The 24,328-nt window shown below is 48.4% G+C and overlaps 1 protein-coding gene across 2 annotated transcripts in view; it reads right to left on the bottom strand.

The window, feature by feature from the left end:
• Nucleotides 1-24,046, bottom strand: part of kif1c (kinesin family member 1C) — a 28,803-nt gene extending 4,757 nt beyond the window's left edge. Inside the window, exons 1-19 of one of the 2 annotated variants that reach the window (XM_031899587.1) lie at nucleotides 23,946-24,046; nucleotides 22,571-23,451; nucleotides 13,622-13,769; nucleotides 10,035-10,111; nucleotides 9,735-9,914; nucleotides 9,119-9,184; nucleotides 8,850-9,028; nucleotides 8,642-8,753; nucleotides 7,484-7,561; nucleotides 7,305-7,370; nucleotides 6,352-6,427; nucleotides 6,194-6,272; nucleotides 4,687-4,817; nucleotides 3,987-4,257; nucleotides 3,263-3,338; nucleotides 3,092-3,171; nucleotides 2,145-2,239; nucleotides 1,984-2,067; nucleotides 1,477-1,660 (exon numbers count right to left, since the gene is read on the bottom strand). In XM_031899587.1, the coding sequence (XP_031755447.1) occupies nucleotides 1,477-1,660; nucleotides 1,984-2,067; nucleotides 2,145-2,239; nucleotides 3,092-3,171; nucleotides 3,263-3,338; nucleotides 3,987-4,257; nucleotides 4,687-4,817; nucleotides 6,194-6,272; nucleotides 6,352-6,427; nucleotides 7,305-7,370; nucleotides 7,484-7,561; nucleotides 8,642-8,753; nucleotides 8,850-9,028; nucleotides 9,119-9,184; nucleotides 9,735-9,914; nucleotides 10,035-10,111; nucleotides 13,622-13,727 (1,940 nt within the window). In that variant the 5' untranslated portion in view covers nucleotides 13,728-13,769; nucleotides 22,571-23,451; nucleotides 23,946-24,046. Of the gene's footprint in view, nucleotides 1-1,476; nucleotides 1,661-1,983; nucleotides 2,068-2,144; nucleotides 2,240-3,091; nucleotides 3,172-3,262; nucleotides 3,339-3,986; nucleotides 4,258-4,686; nucleotides 4,818-6,193; nucleotides 6,273-6,351; nucleotides 6,428-7,304; nucleotides 7,371-7,483; nucleotides 7,562-8,641; nucleotides 8,754-8,849; nucleotides 9,029-9,118; nucleotides 9,185-9,734; nucleotides 9,915-10,034; nucleotides 10,112-13,621; nucleotides 13,770-22,570; nucleotides 23,452-23,798; nucleotides 23,891-23,945 lie in introns of those variants that run through there. The other variant, XM_031899588.1, reaches the window with a different exon arrangement.
• Nucleotides 24,047-24,328: the final 282 nt, after the last annotated feature.

The following is a 24,328-nucleotide window of genomic DNA, read 5'->3' as shown; positions in this document are numbered from 1 at the left end:
ACCTCCCATATGGGTGAATGTGGTTTATAAACATTGTGTTTCTGCAGCACTATACCGCCCATACGGGTGAATGTGGTTTATAAACATTGCGTTTCTGCAGCACTATACCGCCCATACGGGTGAATGTGGTTTATAAACATTGCGTTTCTGCAGCGCTATACCACCCATACGGGTGAATGTGGTTTATAAACATTGTGTTTCTGCAGCACTATACCTCCCATACGGGTGAATGTGGTTTATAAACATTGCGTTTCTGCAGCGCTATACCGCCCATATGGGTGAATGTGGTTTATAAACATTGCGTTTCTGCAGCACTATACCGCCCATACGGGTGAATGTGGTTTATAAACATTGCGTTTCTGCAGCGCTATACCGCCCATATGGGTGAATGTGGTTTATAAACATTGCGTTTCTGCAGCGCTATACCGCCCTTACGGGTGAATGTTACATAGTTACATAGTTACATAGGGTTGAAAAAAGACCTGTGTCCATCAAGTTCAACCCATCCAAGTAAACCCAGCACACCTAACCCACACCTACCAATCTATACTCACATACATAAACTATAAATACAACCACTAGTACTAACTGTAGATATTAGTATCACAATAGCCTTGGATATTCTGATTGATCAAGAACTCATCCAGGCCCCTCTTAAAGGCATTAACAGAATCTGCCATTACCACATCACTAGGAAGGGCATTCCATAACCTCACTGCCCTCACCGTGAAAAACCACCTACGCTGCTTCAAATGGAAACTCCTTTCCTCTAATCTAAAGGGGTGACCTCTGGTGCGTTGATTGTTTTTATGGGAAAAAAGAACATCCCCCAACTGCCTATAATCCCCTCTAATGTACTTGTACAGAGTAATCATGTCCCCTCGCAAGCGCCTCTTTTCCAGAGAAAACAACCCCAACCTCGACAGTCTAACCTCATAGTTTAAATCTTCCATCCCCTTAACCAGTTTAGTTGCACGTCTCTGCACTCTCTCCAGCTCATTAATATCCTTCTTAAGGACTGGAGCCCAAAACTGCACTGCATACTCAAGGTGAGGCCTTACCAGGGACCTATAAAGGGGCAAAATTATGTTCTCATCCCTTGAGTCAATGCCCTTTTTTATACAAGACAGCACTTTATTTGCTTTAGTAGCCACAGAATGACACTGCCTGGAATTAGACAACTTGTTATCAACAAAAACCCCTAGATCCTTCTCCATTAAGGATCCCCCCAACACACTACCATTCAGTAGATAGTTTGCGTTTCTGCAGCGCTATACCGCCCATACGGGTGAATGTGGTTTATAAACATTGCGTTTCTGCAGCGCTATACCGCCCATACGGGTGAATGTGGTTTATAAACATTGCGTTTCTGCAGCGCTATACCGCCCATACGGGTGAATGTGGTTTATAAACATTGCGTTTCTGCAGCGCTATACCTCCCATACAGGTGAATGTGGTTTATAAACATTGCATTACCTTTTCTCCATCTCCAGCTTGATGTCAATCCCCTGCTTCTCCAGCAGCTCTTTCTGAGCGAAATTCCAGTCTACGGGTTCTGACGGGTTCTCTATTGCGGCGCTGCTCCTCTCCCTTTCCAGGCGAGCCTGCTCAGGGTGATTAAACCTAAAGACGTGGTTCTTTCCCATAACGATCCTAGTGCCTGCAGCAGAAGGAAAAACATTCTTACAGACTAGTTGTCCTTTTTTAGGATTTCAGGCTACTTCTTTCTCCTAATGGAGAATATCTGAGATCTTGGCTGTTTAGTAGCAGCTACTTGTCACAGCTACTAAACACCAGAAAACCCCCTGCCATAGACAATACTGAAAATTGCCCCTGCTAAAACACACACAGAGACAATTTCTGTAGCTGCTACTAGTAGCTGTGTGTGTGACATAACCCATAAGAAACCTTTATGAGAGACACTGGAAGGTTTTGCTACTCGGAGTTCCAGGACTGGAAGCCATTAAAGGCAGTGAGACGTACCAGACTTTAGCACCAAGGCCTGTGTCACCAGTTTCCCATTGACGTAGGTCTCTGCTCCTTCACAAGGTTCCAGGGTGACAATTACTGAGGGCAAACAAAGAGAAGTGAGGACTTATGTCTCAGTTATCATCCTCTGGTACAAGAAGCAGAGCTGCCCTCACCTTCCCCGCTTGGATTGGTGTCGCAGTGAAACAAACAGTGCTGCTCCTTGATGAACTGACCGCTCAGCTTTATGTCCACTTCGACTTGGCCGACCCTAAGAGAGGCAGAAACAAGGGCTGGGTGTTAGCTGGGGCAGCCATAAAGCTATGTTAGTGCCAAGCTGAAAGGCAATAGGTTGGACAGGGCCGCCATCAGAAACTTTGGGGCCCCCATACAAGAAACTTATAAGTTTCTTAAAGGGGTTGAGTTAACTTTTAGTATGTTATAGAATGGCTAATTCTAAGCAACATTTCAACTGGTCTTCATTATTTATTTGTTATAGTTTTTGAATTATTTGCCTTTTTCTTTGCAGCTTTCACTGACCCCGGCAGCGAAAAACTATTGCTCTGTGAAGCTCCAGTTCTATAGTAATTGTTACTTTTTGTAACTTTCTCTTCTAGTTATCCCCTCTTCTATTTATATACCAGTCTCTCATCCAAACCACTTTCTGACCCTAACTTAGACCCTAGCAACCAAACAGCCGCTGAAACTCCAGACCGGTGAGCTCCTGGACTGAAAATAAAATAACTAAAAATCTACAAACAATAAAAAATGAAGACCAATTGCAAATTGTCTCAGAATATCACTCTCTAAATCGTATTAAACGTAATCAAAGGTGAACAAGTCATGTCAGTTTCCAGGCAACTTTTGCAGAAGTTTCAATGTAACCTTATGGTGTAACCTTTGCAATGAGGCCGGGACCCTTCCAAAGCAGATTTGCATGGGGGCCCAGCACAACAGTAACCCCTCTTTTTCTTCCCTAATGGTGGCCCTGAGGTTGGACATCCCCTTAAATAACAGGATCCTGTTAAATCTGCCCCCCCTGGACAGGTTAGCCTTCAAGATATGTCAGAGAGGAAAAAGGAGAGGGCAAAGGACAAGCAGGAAGCCCAATGGGAGACGGTACCGTGTGATTCCCTCCTTGATGTGATACAACAGGCACTCGGACATCAGAGGATCTTCATTTAGATTCACCAAGTGAGGGATCTGTTGGTGGAGAAAAAAAAGAAAAGAAAGTCACTGGAAATCTCTCATCTTGCCCTGAAATCTGCCAGCGCCCATTTTCCTTATTACACACCTTTTTTGGTGAGAAAACTCCCACGGTGCCACCATCTTCTCTCACAGCTACTCCCATCTCTGCCAAGAGAGCTTCCCTAAAACAACACAAATCGTCAGCGTTTAACAATAAATCCCACAATTTTTGCCAAACTTTGGCTCATTAATATGTGTGGTTTATTATAACCCCCCCAAAAATTAAAAAAAAAAGTGTAAAATGAGAAGAGAGTGGGGTGATTTACCACTACTGTAGCTCATTTGGATTTGATGCCAGTAACACATTTTCAAAAAAGGGCAACAAAAGGTTGAAAAAGTCACAGTGTGATACAAAAACCACACATCTGCTCCCAATGGGGGGGCTGCAGTCTTGCTGATCTGCCCCCAGGGGAAGGGAAAGGTGTTTGTACTTGTGCTGAATTATTCTGGTCACTTCTGGTATGTGGAGCAGCTTGTTTGTAAGTGGCCACATTCCTAGAGAGGCAGTCAATGCTGCTGGGGATGAGGAGACCCAGAGCGGGCAGATAAACCATACATTTCTAGCAGGTTCTGGTCAGGAGTCGAGAGATTTCACTAAAGGGGACCGAGTGCAGCCAGGGAGCAATGTAGCATCCAATAGCTGCACTGCATCCAATGGCAGGACAAGCAATAGGATTCAGCTGCTAGACCAATCACAGCGAGTCGCTGAGATGACACCCTAGCCCTGTCCCACATTTCTATTGGCCTTCCCAATTTACCCCATTACCCACCTCTCCGTCCTGAGGGCTTCCGTTTTGCGCAGCTTTTCCTCCCAGGTCTCGTTGAGCTCAGCGATGATCTTCTCAGTTTCCTGTAGCCTCTCCATGGCTTCCTCTGTGCAAATCTCGGCGGCGTCCTCCCCCTCCGGGAATGGCTCCGACTGCCCGTTCTGGGTGGGGGAAGCAAGAGGAGCGAGGGATCCTGGTAAGGGTGGGGGAGAAACGGGTGCGGCGGCGGGGCTTGGAGGATGAGGGGCAGAAGCACTGTCATCTATTACAATATCTGTAATAGGAAAACAGAGTGAGTTACCAAGGAAAGAGCGAGATTTAAGTTTTCTCTTTTCTAACCAATTTTTACCAATCTTTTGGCCTTTGCCATTAGTCACACTGAGCAATCATTGTTCCATAGGCAACAAAACCCATGCTCCCCCCCCAAGGCTGCAGTAGTGATATACCTTAGGCCATTCCCTACTATCAGAGCCTTCATTGCCTTGTACTGCTCACAACCCCTTAGGGTGAAGACACACAGAGCTACTAGTAGCAGCTACTAAAACAGACAATGCTGATACTTTACTGATAATTGTCTTTACGTGTGTTTAGCAGGGGCAATTCTCAGTAACGGCAGGGAATTTTCTAGCGTTTAGTAGCCGTGGCAAGTAGCTGCTACTACTGTGTGTCTTCACCCCTTAACCTCCTGCCCCTCAGCTCTTACCTTCCAGGCCCTGGCTGTACAGCAGCTGCCTCAGTCTGGCCACTTCTTCCTTCAGCTCGCGGATCAGCCGGGCGTTGGGGTCTTCATTGATGACAGCATTGCACTTGATCTGCTTGGCACGGTCTGCGTATCTGCAGTGAAGCAATGAGATGCACATAAACACAAAGACAGAGAGAACAAGGGATGTTGGGAATTACAGTTCAGTGACTGATGAGTAAAACTTTTTTTTTTAACTTTGTGTGCGGCAGTGAAACTGCACTGCAGAATTTTTATTTTAAAGGTACATCTCCATGATATTTATGGGGCACTTTTTATTTCTAAATGACACTGTTACACAGCAAATAATTCCCTCTGCCATTTAACCTTTTATTCTTGAACCAACAAATGTATTTGTAGCTGTAATATTGGTGTGTAGGCGCCATCTCAGTGCCTTGTGCCCGAGTCTGAGCTTTCAGCCAGCGCTACACATTAGAACTGCTTTCAGCTAACCTATTGTTTCTCCTACTCCCATGTAACTGGAGGAGTCCCAAGCCGGACTTGGATTTCTTACTATTGAGTGCTATTCGGATACCTACTGGGAGCTGTTATCTTGCTCCCTTCCCATTGTTCTGCTGATCGGCTGCTGGGGGAGGGGGAGGATATCACTCCAACTTGCAGCGCAGCAGTAAAGTGTGCCTGAGTCTGAGCTTTCAGCCAGCGCTACACATTAGAACTGCTTTCAGCTAACCTATTGTTTCTTCTACTCCCATGTAACTGGAGGAGTCCCAAGCCGGACTTGGATTCTCTTACTATTGAGTGCTATTCGGATACCTACTGGGAGCTGCTATCTTGCTCCCTTCCCATTGTTCTGCTGATCGGCTGCTGGGGGAGGGGGGGGAATATCACTCCAACTTGCAGCGCAGCAGTAAAGTGTGCCTGAGTCTGAGCTTTTAGAAGGAGCCAGTGCTACACATTAGAACTGCTTTTAGCTAACCTATTGTTTCTCCTACTCCCATGTAACTGGAGGAGTCCCAAGCCGGACTTGGATTTCTTACTATTGAGTGCTATTCTGATACCTACTGGGAGCTGCTATCTTGCTCCCTTCCCATTGTTCTGCTGATTGGCTTCCAGGGGTGAGTTACCACTCCAACTTGCAGCAAGGCAGTAAAGTGTCTGAGTCTGAGCTTTCAGAAGGAGCCAGCGCTATTCTACAGATAGACATGTTCCTGGCTTTGCTCAGAGACAGGCAACATGCAAGTGTAAAGTTCATGTACTGAGGAGTGCAAGCCCTGTAGGCAATAAACAGGTCAGGGGAGATCACAAGTGTCAGTGGTTGGATGTGCGGGCAGAAGGAATGTGGTACAAGACCAGGCAGACATAGCTGCAGGGAGTACAAGAAAGAATGTAGAAATGGGAGAAAGGGGCAGTGACACTGCTGGCAGCAAAGGGATGGGGGGGGCATATAAAGGGGGCAGGCAGGTGTAGGGGATGCACTAACATTGCCTGATGTACATGTATATCTCCCTACCTGAGTGTGCTCAGAGTCTCCTCATAGTTGATATCGGCCGGGCTGAGAGCTGCAATCATGGCGGTGCGAGAGTTTCCCCCTGCAATACAAACACACGCATTTAACCCCTGCACAGTTAACCCATGCCTTCACTTAGCTGTGTCTATTCTGAAGCCCACCTAAATTCTCTTTCAGCAGCCAGGTTAGGGCAGAATCTCGGTAGGGGATAAAATCTGATTTTTTCTTCTTGTTTTGCTGGAAAAAAAAATAAAATTGGACAGTTTAGCAAAAAAAAAAAAGAACACAGATACGGTTTTCCATCTCCCTACCCCCCCCCCTGAAACCCCCAGGAGGCGGAAAGAATACTTACATTAAGGAAGCTAAGGGGCAGTCCAATAGGAGAATAAAGGCAGCGTTAGAGAGAGAAAACAGAAGAACTTGAGTTTGTGCTTATTTGGGAAGGAAGGCTAAGTGAATATAACCAGCTGTGTCTCCCTTAATCAGTGCCTGACCCACCAGAACTACTGGGTTCAGCCTTTCCTGCTGATTAGCAAGCAATGTAACATTGGGGAGGGTGCCCATATGGGAAGGTGCCCATACACGGGCCGATTCTAGCTGCAGATATAGGTCCTTTAGACCGATTCAACAGCTTATCTGCCCGTGTATGGGCATGAACAACATCTGGCCTGATATCGGGCAGACCTTGATGGGGCAGATATGATTTGATCATTGGATCGGGGACCATGAACCAACGTTGACCGTTCAGCCCAAGGGCCAAATGATTGAGCGATTGAAGCCTGATGTCCACTCCCTTGGAGACCTCACCAAGCAAGTGGATCTTAGCGTGTATGGCCACCTTTAGAATTCACACATGAATGTTTTTGCCTCTCTTCAGGCTGTAAATACACATTTCATGCAAAGGGTAACTAAGCCAGCTATGTGGAAATATGCGATGAAATGGGACTGTATCCAAGAGATATGTGTCCATGTCACTGTTGCAAACAGAGAAGCACCCAATACACATTATATCGCACTATATCCATATGGTACATGACCACATCACCAGTCCATATCAGACTGCAGAAGAACCCAGTACCCATGGATGGAAGAATTAATGAGTCTAAGAGCTTACCATCTCAGCCAAAGCAGAAATTACTTTTCCAAGCGTCGTTAGAGACTTGTTTATGTTTGCTCCTTCCTGCGCAGAAGAGAAATAAATGTGCTTAGGGGGCTGCCATCCAGCACAGCCTGCAGGGAAAGGCAACAGGTAGAACCCCCTACCCAGATGTGGCTGGGAATTGACCCATTTACCTTCAGTCTGGTTCCTTTGGCCCCCGTGGAATCGGCTCTCTCACTCCCAGCCAGATCCACCAGGCTGATTTTACTGACCTTGGCAAAAGAGACATTAACAGAAATGAGACAATGGTGGTTATGAGCCTCTTTAGAATCGCAGGCTGTAGTAACTGCTGGTTTAACCTGGTACTACCTAGTACAAGGGCCATTCATGGGCTGAAGGACCTGTCTGCTGCTATGGGCACTCCCCGCAATTGGTCCTCATTTTTTATCGTTTATAAATTTTTTTTTTTTTTTTTTAGTAATTTCAATAATAGTTCAGCATCTCTCCAGTTTGGTGTTTCAACAGCTATCTGGTCACTAGGAAACAAATGACCTTAGCAACCAGGGAGTGGTTTGATGAGAGACTGATGTATGAATAGGAGAGGACCTAAGTTAAAAAATAAGGGATAAAAAGTAACAATAAAACTGGAGCCTCACAGAGCAACAGTATTTGGCTGCTGGGGTCAGTGACCCCCATTTGAAAGCTGAAAAGAGTCGGAAGAAAAAGGCAAATAATTAACAAACTATACATAATGAAGACTAATTGGCCAATTCGAAGCAGCTTTTCATTCTGTAACATACTAAGTGCAAAAACACACAGATCGATTAGTTGCCGCTACTTTTAGCTAAAGCAAGTCGCTGCAGCTAATCGTGGCGACCTTTCACCATAGAGGATTGAGTATTGTGTCGACAAAGTCGCGGCAACTAATCGCCCCTGTGTGTCTTCACCCTAAATGTTAACTTAAAGGTAAACCTAAGTGAGTGGATCTTACCGTGTATGGCCACCTTTAGCCACAGCACCCATCCACCCATGGCTTCTGGGGCACCACGTTAAATGGGGGGAGTGTATCTTCTCCCGATATCCCCACCTACGGGTGGGTGATATCGAGCTAATTCGGATTGAATTAGAACAGCGGGTATAGGCGCTGTCAGTTCAAGAGCTCAGAGCAGTCCTGAGAACGGCCAGATCGGTTGGGCAGGTTTGATTTTTCCGTCGGATCGGGGACCGCATTGGCTCCAATGGAAAAATCAAATCTGCCCAATCGAAATCTGGTTGATATCAGGCCAGACGTCAGTCGGGAGGGCTCATTGTTCAAATCGGTAGCCATGTATGGCTACTGAAATTCCACTTACCTTTTCAGTGTCCAAGTTAGTCATCTCGTCGTGCCGCTTCTGAGTGAACACAATGGTGAAGACTGCGTGTGAGCGGCTGCTGGTCTCGTTCATGTTGGTAGCCGCCACTGTCCTGGGCAGAAATAAAAGCGCCAATGGAGTTAGAGAAATGTAAAGGCCACATTGGCGCCGCTATGTGTCGCTGTGGGAGGTGGGCTTTCCCCCTTACCTGGCTTTATTCCCACAATCCATCAAGTCAGCTATGTCGTGGTAGGAGGTGACGGCTAATTTAGAGAGATCCTCCACGTAAGGGCCCATGATAGGGTGCTCCCGCACACGCAGGTTCCCTTTACTCTTGGGGTTCAGCAGGTCTCGCACTCGCTCACAGTAGATTTCCATATAACTCACCTACACAGACCACACATGAGATACATAGTCAGGAGGTGGGGGAGTTTACAGTTCTGGGAAGGCACTGGGGGTATAATTCCTAGTTCTTACCTCCACCGAACAGGACAGGTCTGGGCTCCTGTTTGCAGATACGCGGGCAAATAAATCTTCACATAACTGGTAACGATAAAATAAAGGTATTAGTTTCAAACCACGGACACAATGGTTCCATTTTAAGGCCGAGCCAGGGAAACAGCCTGGAGTTGGAGTGATACCCCCCCTCCCCAACAGCAGCCAATCAGCAGAACAATGGGAAGGCAGCAATATAGCAGCTCCCAGTAGGTATCAGAATAAAACTCAATAGTAAGAAATCCAAGTCCGGCTTGGGACTCCTCCAGTTACATGGGAGTAGGAGAAACAATAGGTTAGTTGAAAGCAGTTCTAATGTGTAGCGCTGGCTCCTTCTGAAAGCTCAGACTCAGGCACACTTTACTGCTGTGCTGCAAGTTGGAGTGATATCCCCCCTCACCCCCAGCAGCCGATCAGCAGAACAATGGGAAGGGAGCAAGATAGCAGCTCCCAGTAAGTATCAGAATAGCACTCAATAGTAAGAAATCCAAGTCCGGCTTGGGACTCCTCCAGTTACATGGGAGTAGGAGAAACAACAGGTTAGCTGAAAGCAGTTCTAATGTGTAACACTGGCTCCTTCTGAAAGCTCAGTCAGTACCTGCGGGATGATGCCATGCTGCTCAGATTCAGGTTTGCCCATCATGGTGTAGGATTTCCCAGATCCGGTCTGTCCGTAGGCGAATATACAGACATTATATCCTTCAAACGCGTGCAGCAGCATCTCCTCTCCAATATCTTTGTACACCTGGCACTGGGAGGCAAAGTTTGGGTCTTCAGCCTGAAAAGGTGGAGATGGTACCAAAGTACCGTCAGTTTAATCGGCTTGGGAAAAGCAATGTGCAGCCCTGAAACCCCAGGGGTGGGGCTTATTAGCGACAACACGGACGTGCAAACTCACCGTAGTGTGTGACCAATAAGAATAATCAAAGGTGAAGTTCTTGGCAGAATCTTTGGGCTGCTTGGGGTTGGAAATACCTGAAAAACACAGAATATCAGGCTGAGTCTTTAAGTACAGTGCTGGTAACCAAGACATGTACACGCTGGCAATGAGTTAGTAAGATCATGCATAGTAAGGGCCAACACAGAGCAATAAATGGAATATATACACAATGTATTTAATCTCTGTATTTACATCTACCCAATGCATGTGTAACGCTTACTGAGTTAGCCCCCAGCACCCCCACAGGAAGGCTGTTCTATGTATGTACCCCCCTTTCTGTAACGAGTTGTTGCCTTTCTATTTTCCTATCTTCAGTCACTCCCCCCCCACTCCCAGCTTTAGCCACTTCCACTTCCTGCTTCCTTCCCGAGCTCAATATTTCTAGCCCCCCTCTCCATTCCAAGCTGGACATGTTCCTAAAGCATTTCCTGATTTGTTTCCTTGTCATATCCACTCCTGCGTATCTACTACTGACCCCACTCCTATCCACTCCTGCGTATCTACTACTGACCCCCACTCCTATCCACTCCTGCGTATCTACTACTGACCCCCACTCCTATCCACTCCTGCGTATCTACTACTGACCCCCACTCCTATCCACTCCTGCGTATCTACTACTGACCCCCACTCCTATCCACTCCTGCGTATCTACTACTGACCCCCACTCCTATCCACTCCTGCGTATCTACTACTGACCCCCACTCCTATCCACTCCTGCGTATCTACTACTGACCCCCACTCCTATCCACTCCTGCATATCCACTACTGACCCCCACTCCTATCCACTCCTACATATCCACTACTGACCCCCACTCCTACATATCTACTACTGACCCCCACTCATATCCACTCCGGCGTATCTACTACTGACCCCCACTCCTATCCACTCCTGCATATCCACTACTGACCCCCACTCCTATCCACTCCTGCATATCCACTACTGACCCCCACTCCTATCCACTCCTGCATATCCACTACTGACCCCCACTCCTATCCACTCCTACATATCCACTACTGACCCCCACTCCTATCCACTCCTGCGTATCTACTACTGACCCCACTCCTATCCACTCCTGCGTATCTACTACTGACCCCCACTCCTATCCACTCCTGCGTATCTACTACTGACCCCCACTCCTATCCACTCCTGCGTATCTACTACTGACCCCCACTCCTATCCACTCCTGCGTATCTACTACTGACCCCCACTCCTATCCACTCCTGCGTATCTACTACTGACCCCCACTCCTATCCACTCCTGCATATCCACTACTGACCCCCACTCCTATCCACTCCTACATATCCACTACTGACCCCCACTCCTACATATCTACTACTGACCCCCACTCATATCCACTCCGGCGTATCTACTACTGACCCCCACTCCTATCCACTCCTGCATATCCACTACTGACCCCCACTCCTATCCACTCCTACATATCCACTACTGACCCCCACTCCTACATATCTACTACTGACCCCCACTCATATCCACTCCGGCGTATCTACTACTGACCCCCACTCCTATCCACTCCTACATATCCACTACTGACCCCCACTCCTACATATCTACTACTGACCCCCCACTCATATCCACTCCGGCGTATCTACTACTGACCCCCCACTCCTATCCACTCTGCATATCCACTACTGACCCCCACTCCTATCCACTCCTGCATATCCACTACTGACCCCCCACTCCTATCCACTCCTGCATATCCACTACTGACCCCCCACTCCTATCCACTCCTACATATCCACTACTGACCCCCACTCCTATCCACTCCTACATAATCTACTACTGACCCCCACTCCTATCCACTCCTGCGTATCTACTACTGACCCCCACTCCTATCCACTCCTACATATCTACTACTGACCCCACTCCTATCCACTCCTGCGTATCTACTACTGACCCCCACTCCTATCCACTCCTACATATCCACTACTGACCCCCACTCCTATCCACTCCTACATATCTACTACTGACCCCCACTCCTATCCACTCCTGCATATCCACTACTGACCCCCACTCCTATCCACTCCTGCATATCCACTACTGACGCCCCACTCCTATCCACTCCTGCATATCCACTACTGACCCCCACTCCTATCCACTCCTGCTATCCACTGGCCCATATCTACTACTGACCCCCTATCCACTCCTGCATATCCACTACTGACCCCCACTTCCTATCCACTCCTGCATATCTACTACTGACCCCCACTCCTATCCACTCCTGCGTATCTACTACTGACCCCCACTCCTATCCACTCCTGCATATCCACTACTGACCCCCACTCCTATCCACTCCTGCATATCCACTACTGACCCCCACTCTTATCCACTCCTGCATATCCACTACTGACCCCCACTCTTATCCACTCCTGCATATCCACTACTGACCCCCACTCCTATCCACTCCTGCGTATCTACTACTGACCCCCACTCCTATCCACTCCTGCGTATCTACTACTGACCCCCACTCCTATCCACTCCTGCGTATCTACTACTGACCCCCACTCCTATCCACTCCTGCGTATCTACTACTGACCCCCACTCCTATCCACTCCTACATATCTACTAATGACCCCCACTCCTATCCACTCCTACATATCTACTACTGACCCCCACTCCTATCCACTCCTGCGTATCTACTACTGACCCCCACTCCTATCCACTCCTGCGTATCTACTACTGACCCCCACTCCTATCCACTCCTGCATATCTACTACTGACCCCCACTCCTATCCACTCCTGTGTATCTACTACTGACCCCCACTCCTATCCAGCCCAGTACCTACTACTGACCCCCACTCTTATATGGAGCAAGTTAGTTGCCTGCTAAAGATCTCTGTTACCGTGGGCAACTAACTGCTCCGAAATTTCTGCTACATTGTGTCCTGAGTCAGAACCCAAAAAAGGCTTTTAAAGGAGAAGGAAAGGCTAAGTCACTTGGGGGTGCCAAAATGTTAGGCACCCCCAAGTGACTTAGAACGCCTACCTTGTACCCCGGGCTGGTGCCCCTGTACGGAGGGAACAGCACCAGCCCGGGGTAGCTGCCGGCGCTTCCTCCTTCCTCCTCGCTTGCGCGCGCATGCGCAGTAGAGTGAAAAGCCGAACTTAAACATTAAAGTCGGCTTTTCACTCTACTGCGCATGCGCCGGCCGGCGGATTTCGCCGGCAGCGCACAAAGGAAGGAGGAAGCGGTGTCTACAGGTGCCCCGGGCTGGTGCTGTTCCCTCCGTACAGGGGCACCAGCCCGGGGTACAAGGTAGGCGCTCTAAGTCACTTGGGGGTGCCTAACATTTTGGCACCCCCAAGTGACTTAGCCTTTCCTTCTCCTTTAACTCTTTACCCACAATGCCAAGTCATTTTTTACAATACTGTAGCACGGCAGACTGAGCATGAAGAATTGAAATTACATTCTTTTTTTATTAACCAAAAACTTTTTTTGGTGGAGTTCCTCTTTAATACCTCCTGCAGTCTATATGTGTGGATTCAGAAGGTAGTGCCCCCCAGAGAGGCTACAGAGCCCACTTACAGGTGGTGTTACCCTGCATCTGGATGACACACTTGGCATCATGCGCAATCTCCCGGGAATTAAATGGCCGGACACGGACTGCCACCTTCACCGATGCTCCTGCCATCTTGGCTTGACTTCACCTTCCGACACGAGACGGAGCAGAAATCTAGAAAGAGAGGCAAAGAGTCATATGGGCAAGAATTCCATTAAAGCAAAACTGGCACCTCCAGAAGCAAAAACACTGTCTGAGTAACATTTTACAGCGAGAGATCAGTCAGGATTTGTAATCAATCCCCGATTTGTATTCATTCACAGGAACAGAGATAAACCCAGGGTGTCAGGATTTCTAATTGAGCACTAATTCCCAGTCACATCCAGAAGAAGCGGAGCACCACGTATTTTATTTTTTCACCACGTGCTCCGCTTCTTCTGGATGTGATTGTTTAGTTCTGGGGCCATTGGGAGTTGGTCCGCGAGTAGCACACGTGGATGAATAGCGGTAAGTGCTCCCGTGTTGATATAACTATGTTGCGAGCACTAATTCCCAGGCATGACCCTAAGCATTACAGTGAGACCCCCATGTAGATAGTGCCCTGGCCAGAATCAAACCCCAGTCCCCACTCTAACCCCATGTAGATAGTGCCCTGGCCAGAATCAAACCCCAGTCCCCACTCTAACCCCATGTAGATAGTGCCCTGGCCAGAATCAACCCCCAGTCCCCACTCTAACCCCATGTAGATAGTGCCCTGGCCAGAATCAAACCCCATGTAGATAGTGCCCTGGCCAGAATCAACCCCCAGTCCCCACTCTAACCCCATGTAGATAGTGCCCTGGCCAGAATCAACCCCCAGTCCCCACTCTAACCCCATGTAGATAGTGCCCTGGCCAGAATCAACCCCCAGTCCCCACTCTAACCCCATGTAGATAGCGCCCTGGCCAGAATCAACCCCCAGTCCCCACTCTAACCCCATGTAGATAGCGCCCTGGCATGAATCAAACCCCAGTCCCCACTCGAACCCAACATAGATAGCGCCCTGGCCAGAATCAAACCCCAGTCCCCACTCTAACCCCACGTAGATAGTGCCCTGGCCAGAATCAAACCCCAGTCCCCACTCTAACCCCATGTAGATAGTGCCCTGGCCAGAATCAAACCCCAGTCCCCACTCTAACCCCATGTAGATAGTGCCCTGGCCAGAATCAACCCCCAGTCCCCACTCTAACCCCATGTAGATAGTGCCCTGGCCAGAATCAAACCCCATGTAGATAGTGCCCTGGCCAGAATCAACCCCCAGTCCCCACTCTAACCCCATGTAGATAGTGCCCTGGCCAGAATCAAACCCCAGTCCCCACTCTAACCCCATGTAGATAGCGCCCTGGCCAGAATCAACCCCCAGTCCCCACTCTAACCCCATGTAGATAGCGCCCTGGCATGAATCAAACCCCAGTCCCCACTCTAACCCAACATAGATAGCGCCCTGGCCAGAATCAAACCCCAGTCCCCACTCTAACCCCACGTAGATAGTGCCCTGGCCAGAATCAACCCCCAGTCCCCACTCTAACCCCATGTAGATAGTGCCCTGGCCAGAATCAAACCCCAGTCCCCACTCTAACCCCATGTAGATAGTGCCCTGGCATGAATCAAACCCCAGTCCCCACTCGAACCCCATGTAGATAGTGCCCTGGCATGAATCAAACCCCAGTCCCCACTCGAACCCAACGTAGATAGCGCCCTGGCCAGAATCAAACCCCAGTCCCCACTCTAACCCCATGTAGATAGTGCCCTGGCCAGAATCAAACCCCAGTCCCCACTCTAACCCCATGTAGATAGCGTCCTGGCCAGAATCAAACCCTAGGCGGCAATGCTAAGCACTGCTTTGCTGGCCAATGTTATTATCAGTTGCTTCTGGCATCCTGTTGCACACTCCCTAATCGTGCCTCTGACACCTCTAGAAGCCTCTGGGATACAAAGCTGAACTAGCACTGGCCAGGTGAGTGAGCACTCGGTTGGGAACCCCCTCCATAACAGGACTATGCCAGGGCAGCAGGCATGAGAGGGAAAAGTCTGGGTCATTCCCCAAATAACTTGTCACAAAAGTCTCAGAAGGGGCACAGCTGCTGTAGGCACAGTATGGAGCAGCCCCTCTCACTGCACATTCCTAACCTCTAGCCGCAAACTGGGATGGGATAGGGACGGGGATGGGATAGGGACGGGGATGGGATAGACACCAGGACAGGGACTGGGATAGGCACGAGGACGGGGATAGGCACGAGGACGGGGACCCCTCCCTCTTATGGGATAAGGGGGTGTCTCACACACAGGGTGCCTATAAGTTATAGGGTCAGTGGCCCCTCCCTCTTATGGGATAAGGGGGTGAGTCTCACACACAGGGTGCCTATAAGTTATAGGGTCAGTGACCCCTCCCTCTGATGGGATAAGGGGGTGAGTCTCACACACAGGGTGCCTATAAGTTATAGGGTCAGTGGCCCCTCCCTCTTATGGGATAAGGGGGTGTCACACACAGGGTGCCTATAAGTTATAGGGTCAGTGACCCCTCCCTCTGATGGGATAAGGGGGTGAGTCTCACACACAGGGTGCCTATAAGTTATAGGGTCAGTGACCTCTCCCTCTGATGGGATAAGGGGGTGAGTCTCACACACAGGGTGCCTATAAGTTATAGGGTCAGTGACCCCTCCCTCTGATGGGATAAGGGGGTGAGTCTCACACACAGGGTGCCTATAAGTTATAGGGTCAGTGACCCCTCCCTCTGATGGGATAAGGGGGTGAGTCTCACACACAGGGTGCCTATAAGTTATAGGGTCAGTGACCTCTCCCTCTGATGGGATAAGGGGGTGAGTCTCACACACAGGGTGCCTATAAGTTATAGGGTCAGTGACCCCTCCCTCTGATGGGATAAGGGGGTGAGTCTCACACACAGGGTGCCTATAAGTTATAGGGTCAGTGACCCCTCCCTCTGATGGGATAAGGGGGTGAGTCTCACACACAGGGTGCCTATAAGTTATAGGGTCAGTGACCCCTCCCTCTGATGGGATAAGGGGGTGAGTCTCACACACAGGGTGCCTATAAGTTATAGGGTCAGTGACCCCTCCCTCTGATGGGATAAGGGGGTATCTCACACACAGGGTGCCTATAAGTTATAGGGTCAGTGACCCCTCCCTCTGATGGGATAAGGGGGTATCTCACACACAGGGTGCCTATAAGTTATAGGGTCAGTGACCTCTCCCTCTGATGGGATAAGGGGGTGAGTCTCACACACAGGGTGCCTATAAGTTATAGGGTCAGTGACGCCTCCCTCTGATGGGATAAGGGGGTGTCTCGCACACATAGCCTACAGAATCCATTGGGCTGAATGTTGATGGGCAGCCAATAAAGCCAGCACAGGAATAGATATAATAATTACACTATTCATTCCCCCAGTGCAGCACAAATATGTCTATGCCGGCACTCCCATCCTCATCCTCCCCTCGGCATTAGAGCGCACACACAAGGCAGGGTCCGCTGCCATTCTCGCCCCGATATGCAAAAATCCCAGGAATGTTCCGGCTGCTTAAAAATCCTTAGAGATGAAAGAGATGAGATCCCCCCCCCCTCCCTCATATCCTTATTACTGGTCTGTGAGCTTCCCTGAGCATTAGGGCCCCCACTTGCCAGTCTGGCACCCCCTGCATGTCCGTGCCCCTCTCCTCCCCCCTAAGCTATATATACCCGGCTGTCCATCAGCAGGCTGTGTGTCAGGGCCAGCTGGGGCATGCTAGCCATTTGGCCACTTCCCCCAGGTTGCCGGCCCATAGGGCAGAGAGGCACGTGGAAGGAAGTCCTTACGTGCAGGATACATCAACGCCCCATATAGTTATGTTTGTTAGCAACCGGGGGCATTGAACTAAGTACAGATCCCATGAATCCCCCCAGGGTCAGAGGTATTTTTTTTTAGATATAATTTACTATTATTCTGCAGGCAAAATGCCTGAAATTGCTAAGTGTTCTACATGTGATGGTATGGTAGTCATAGGGCCAACTGCTATAAACACATCTATAGCCATAAAGCAGGGCAGGACTGCTGCTTACAATGGGGGGGGGGGGGGGGGGGGGGGTATCAGATAGGATCTGTGCCACTGTGACAGAATGCTCTGTTATACAGATAGCTAGAATCTCAGCCATAAAGCAGGGCAGGACTGCTGCTTACAATGGGGGGGGGGGGGGTATCAGATAGGATCTGTGCCACTGGGATGTTTACTGAATATTACACATTGTTCTCAGGGCTCAAATACACATGTAATAATGTGACAGCTGCGTGCATGGCCAAGACTTCGGCACCTCTGAATGAGGAAAATCTGGCATGGCAGGGTGCAGAGCGGGGTGCATGGCAGGGAGTGAGCAGCTGATGCCTTGCGTGAATGCTCGTCCTTTGCTGGCTGAGCCTAAGCCAAACATATAAATCTGGCACAAATAATGGAAGGGGGCTCCCCACCCCTGCAGGTTAATGGGTTAATGGAAACAACAGCTCTGCCAGTGCCATTTCTGTGATGAGATGCAAAACCGGTGTCTGTTTAGGGCCGACAGCCCTTCCTGCCAAGCTCCCTTTCCCTTACTCTGCCCACTGATTTCCTATCGTGCCAGCAGGAATTTCGGCTGCCGACCCCCTCGCTCAGTACGTTTCTCCCCGTGACTCACGGTGCTGCCCAAAAGCTTTAAATCAGCAGCTAAATATAACGTCTGTACAACCAGTGCCCCAGTCCCCACGCGTTCCACTCCCCTAGGGCCTCAGGGTGGCTAAGCCCTATGTTCCACAGAGTGTGAGAGGAACCCAAACAGGGAGTCACGGCCCCAAAGGCTGCAGGTTGGCTCAGCAATTCCTGGAGGAACTTGTACTTAATAGAGGATGACTGGGTACCTAATAAAAACCTTGGCTATTTCAGAGGCAGCAGAACTGGTTTGGTTCTGCCATCCTGGCATGGTAAAGTACTGGCTACACCCTAGAGAGGATTTAAAGCAATTACACCCAAATTACGCCCAAATCTCACCACCAGCACTTTGCTTAATTTGGGACAAATGCTACAGAAACCCTACTATAGTTTATATAAATACCCCGCTGTGTAGCCCCGGGGGCAGCCGTTCCTGCACTGGTACAGCTGGGGTGTTTGCTACAGAAACCCTACTATAGTTTATATAAATACCCCGCTGTGTAGCCCCGGGGGCAGCCATTCCTGCACTGATACAGCTGGGGTGTTTGCTACAGAAACCCTACTATAGTTTATATAAATACCCCGCTGTGTAGCCCCGGGGGCAGCCATTCCTGCACTGATACAGCTGGGGTGTTTGCTACAGAAACCCTACTATAGTTTATATAAATACCCCGCTGTGTAGCCCCGGGGGCAGCCATTCCTGCACTGGTACAGCTGGGGTGTTTGCTACAGAAACCCTACTATAGTTTATATAAATACCCCGCTGTGTAGCCCCGGGGGCAGCCATTCCTGCACTGGTACAGCTGGAGTGTTTGCTACAGAAACCCTACTATAGTTTATATAAATACCCCGCTGTGTAGCCCCGGGGGCAGCCATTCCTGCACTGATACAGCTGGGGTGTTTGCTACTGAAACCCTACTATAGTTTATATAAATACCCCGCTGTGTAGCCCCGGGGGCAGCCATTCCTGCACTGGTACAGCTGGGGTGTTTGCTACAGAAACCCTACTATAGTTTATATAAATACCCCGCTGTGTAGCCCCGGGGGCAGCCGTTCCTGCACTGGTACAGCTGGGGTGTTTGCTACAGAAACCCTACTATAGTTTATATAAATACCCCGCTGTGTAGCCCCGGGGGCAGCCATTCCTGCACTGGTACAGCTGGGGTGTTTGCTACAGAAACCCTACTATAGTTTATATAAATACCCCGCTGTGTAGCCCCGGGGGCAGCCATTCCTGCACTGGTACAGCTGGGGTGTTTGCTACAGAAACCCTACTATAGTTTATATAAATACCCCGCTGTGTAGCCCCGGGGGCAGCTATTCCTGCACTGGTACAGCTGGGGTGTTTGCTAGAAGAAAAGGCACAGGTTACATAGCAGATAACAGATAATACACCATTGTATTCTACAAAGCTTATCTGGTATCTGCTATGTAACCTGTGCCTTTTCCCTCATGGCTACATCACAAATCTTATTTGTTGTGTTCATTAATAGCAAAGGTGTATACTGTCCTTTTAAGTATCAAAGCTCATATATAGCCAACCAATTGCAGTCTCTCAGTATTCGGACTCTGCTACCCACCAAGCTTTGAGCACTTTTGGATATTTTTGGCAACATCGTTAAAGACTCAGTGCTGTGAACAGGAGATATTTTAGAAATCTACAGAACGCTGTACAGCCCAAAAGCTCAGTGAGACAAATTCTTTATTTGGTTTAGTTGGCCTTTTCCAGGGAATGTCCCGACACCCAATGACTGGGTTAATTCCCCAAAACATTTAAATATAGATGAAATAACGCTAGTCCTCGTGTGTTATGTGCCTACGGTTATTTACTGCCGGTCGTACTGAATGTCCAATGTACTTCCTGGAAAATGGCGAGTACAAGACAACACTCTCCCAACATAGTAAACAAGTAGAGATACCGGGGACTGTCATTTGCACAGATCATATGCCCAACTCTTATCGTATATATTGCACAATGTTTTCTCCTGGGATTACCCAGCTACACTGATTAAGAAAATGTCTGTAGCTGCACAATAAAATATTTATTACCAACCTTATCGCTCTCTAATCTAAAAAAGCCCTAAACCCCATAAAGGTAAAATAATAACAGGAATCCAAGGAGGGCGCCCCCCTTCCATCCCAATATGAGTATTGTTGGCCATACATTGAAAGCTCTGCTTGTTCAGCAAGGCACGATATGCCCACCAATTGGCCGATATTGAACTGATCCTATTGTTTGGCCCAATAGGAATAAAGGCCATCCGAACGAGGACAACACTAACAAGCCAATGTGGTCACCGCTCTGACATCATTTTTAAACCGGTCTGATTTTCGGCCACATATCAGAGGGGTAGGCCCATCAATTGCCCCATACATGGGTAGATAAGATGGCAACTCTGACTGAAGGTGCTGAATCTACAGCTAAAAACTGCTCCTTTAGGGGGGCCTGCACATGTCCAATTGCAGAAGACTGGACCCTAAGGCCCAATGTGGCCATTGCCATATATTTTCCAGCTCAGCTGACAAATGGCCAGGTCCAAATATATGAGTTCAGAATGGTGTCATCCCATGCAAGTATCAAAAAAGTATGGCTGAAGCGAAAGGCAATATCAACTAGGGATGCGCCAAATCCAGCATTCGAATCGGATTCGGACAAATCCTTAAAATCGCGTGACTTTTTGTCACATAAGCACGAAAGTCAAAAAATTTAGGATTTAGATTCAGTTCGGTATTTGGCTGAACCTTTCGCAAAGTATTTGGGGTTCAGCCGAATCCCAAATTAGTGGATTTGGTGCATCCCTTATATCAACCCATGTATGGCCAGCAATATTCAACTTCCCATACAGTTGCTATTGTGGCTACTGCTCTGTAGTATCAGATTCTGTCCAGATTAGGGGATGCACCGAATCCAGGATTCGGTTCAGTGTTTGGCCAGGATTCTGCCTTTTTTGGCAGGGTGCTGATTCGGCCAAATCCACGGTCCTGGCCAAACCGAATCCGAATTAGCATTTGCTAATTAGGATTTGGAAGGGTTAATGCCGCCAAATAAACATGGAAGTGTAAAATTTTTCGACATTTAACCCTTATCCTAATTAGGATTCAGATTCGGTATTCGGCCGAATCCTTTAACATGGATTCAGGGGTTCGGCCGAAGAAATGGGTTTGGTGCGTCCCTAGTCCAGATTGAAAGCTCTTAAGGACATTTCCCTCTGTTCAACATGTTTAGCACAGAGAGGTGCAAGGCCTTGAATGTACAGAACAATGGCAACTAATAGACATGTCTCTGCAACTGTCACTTTGCTCACAGTTGGGACTGACCCTTCAAGGACACTGCAATGTTTACAAAGTGGGGGGAGAGACACCAAACTCAGCCAAAGTCCTGGACAAACAGACTTGTATTTATCAACTGCATCGACTTGTGAAGGCTGCCGGCTTTCTCCATACGGATCTTCGGTGGGTGTCTGGAATACCCGAGGAATGCTCAGCTATTTATAGGGCGACATTCAGCAGAAGGCGAGGTCTGAAATGGTGACCCAAACAGAGTCCCATAGGTTCCACATAATAAAGGCCAAAAAAAGCCGGCAGACTTTCCCAATACGTTACTGTGTTTTTTAATTTTAACTTTTTATTTTTCATCGTATCCCATCAGCGTTTATAAGTGACAGATTCTGCATTGCAGCATTATGCAAGACCCCCAACATTGTGTGAAATTTTTGGGGGTAACCTCTGGAAATACTGATAGTATGAGCGTACAGTGTGGGGTTTCCCACAACGCCTAGGAGACAGAGGCCAATGTATGCTGGGTAATACCAGAGATTCCTCGGTGTGATTTAGTATTTCACACCAGAACCTCTGTAGCCCAGAACATTCCAACCTCAGTACTGCATTAAGGCCCCAGATCAGGGTATAATTAGGCAGTAAATTTGTATTTGGATATATTTATCTCTGACGGATATAGTCGGTTCAGGGAGTAGACTGGGTGCATTTTTCCGTGTGTTTAATCAGCTCCATAATGTGGAGTGTGATTAAAAAGGAGTACTGGCCCATCAGAGACGGGATTCTCTGTAATTAGGTGGTACCTATTCCTATTGCTTCATGTTGTGAGGCCCAGGTCCTAAAACGGATAACAACTTTGTTCTCCTAACTTCCTATTATTATCTTAGAACTCCAGAAGGCATCCTGAACCTCTGAACGCTCTATTCTACGCTTGGGATCGTGACACCACTATATACTGGATATATATAGCCGACTGACGGCTCGCCTTACCTTCAATTTCCAGATAGTTTCCAACTCGTTCAGTTCAATGCCATTCCCCCGTTACGGTTCTACAGGTCCAAAAAGTGCTTCCCGAGGAGATTTTATAATCAAAAAGTTACTTCGCACGTCAAAAAAAAAAACAAAAATACTAAAACCTACTAAAGATTCCAAATAAGTGGCAAATCCCTATTGTGCCTTCCCAAATGACAGATTCATTGTGCCGATAGTGTGTTGTAGTTCTTCCTTCTCAGGATGTGATGAATACAAACATTAATAAAAGCGTTCTGCGGGGAGATATCCACTGGGAGACGGATGATGTTCTGATTTACACCGGTGCCAAATTAGGGTTAAATCGGGGTTAATTCTCTTCAGGACAAAGCCAAAGGTATATTTTTGTTACTGTAGTGTAGCAAACTATAACTAAGTTACAAACAAACTGCTGTGATCCAAAAAACCGCACAATCACCTCCAATAATCTTTTTGTTTAAAGCGCACAGAAAACCCTGTACCCAATACTGTGTAATCCTTAATTTATCCTTTAATTCCAATTAAATGAATATATTTCATGTCCTCCTTATATCCAATTGTTGAGTGTTGGCTGCTTCCCCCTGCGTTAGTGTTGAGCCAATAGGTGTTCACGTCAGTGAATGCGATTTCAGGCTCGGTTTGTTTCCCCTGCTTTACATCAGTGCAGTAAAGCTGGTTACTTTTATAGTACAACAGTGCTGCCTGTCAAGCCCTGGAAGCTCAAGGCCGGGGTTCTTTTGCTTTACTGTATGCCGGGACGGGGTTCCTGTGGCTCGCCGTGTCCCTGATTCACTTGGTTTCATCAGGTAGTGGATTTTTTTCCTTTTTTAGTGTTTTGAAGGACTCTGGCTGGTTTTCAGTGCCTGGAAGTAGGGAAAGAGAAAGACAAATATATCAATCACAACTCCCAGCCACAGACAACTAAGAGGGTACATGGTTCAGTGTCAGGGACTCCAACTCCCAGCATCCCTTGTGTCACTAGCAGGCTGGACATGATATACAAGAGAGCTGACATTACAGAGAGCCCATACATGACTCACATGAGTCCGGGCAGCCCAGGCTCAGTCAGACGCAGGGACTAGGGCCAATGGAGAGTGTATTTGGACGGAAGCCCGGACAGACCACATATAGACAGACACATATAGGGTCGCTGAGCGCCGCTGAGGTAAAGTTTAAGGGCTGTGCCATGGAACATTACACAAGTACAAACCAGCAATCATGGCCCCGCTACAGTTAAGGTGACAGCACAGAAAAGTTTTCCCTTCTCCGACCGGAAGCAGCAGGTCCTACCGGAAGTTGACTGGCACCCCACAAATATACGTCCCACCGTACTAGGGTACCACACAGATGTACTCACCGAGCCAAGCTCACAGGGGGGGCTCTTTTTTTTTGCTCACTCGGCTGCTTCACCCGGCAGAAGCGGCCATCACCCAGCCGGGAAACCCCGCCCGCAGCCTGACGTCAGCACGCCGTATGACGGACGCGCCCATAATCTAGCGGGGATTCGGACACGCCCCTTGCTGAGCTGTCAATCAGCGTTGTGCTCCGCCCTTATTGGTCTGGGCGGGAAACTGGCACATTGCTTACAGCAGCCACGCCCGCTGCCAGGTTGATTGTGAGGTAATTTATTGTGAGGAGTAAGGGCACAGGGGCACTGAGAGATATTGGGGCACAGGGGCACTGAGAGAGATATTGGGGCACAGGGGCACTGAGAGATATTGGGGCACAGGGGCACTGAGA

Source organism: Xenopus tropicalis, chromosome 3, assembly GCF_000004195.4.
Source record: "Xenopus tropicalis strain Nigerian chromosome 3, UCB_Xtro_10.0, whole genome shotgun sequence".
NCBI classification, from domain to species: domain Eukaryota; kingdom Metazoa; phylum Chordata; class Amphibia; order Anura; family Pipidae; genus Xenopus; species Xenopus tropicalis.
This window is presented reverse-complemented; position numbering and strand designations above follow the sequence as displayed.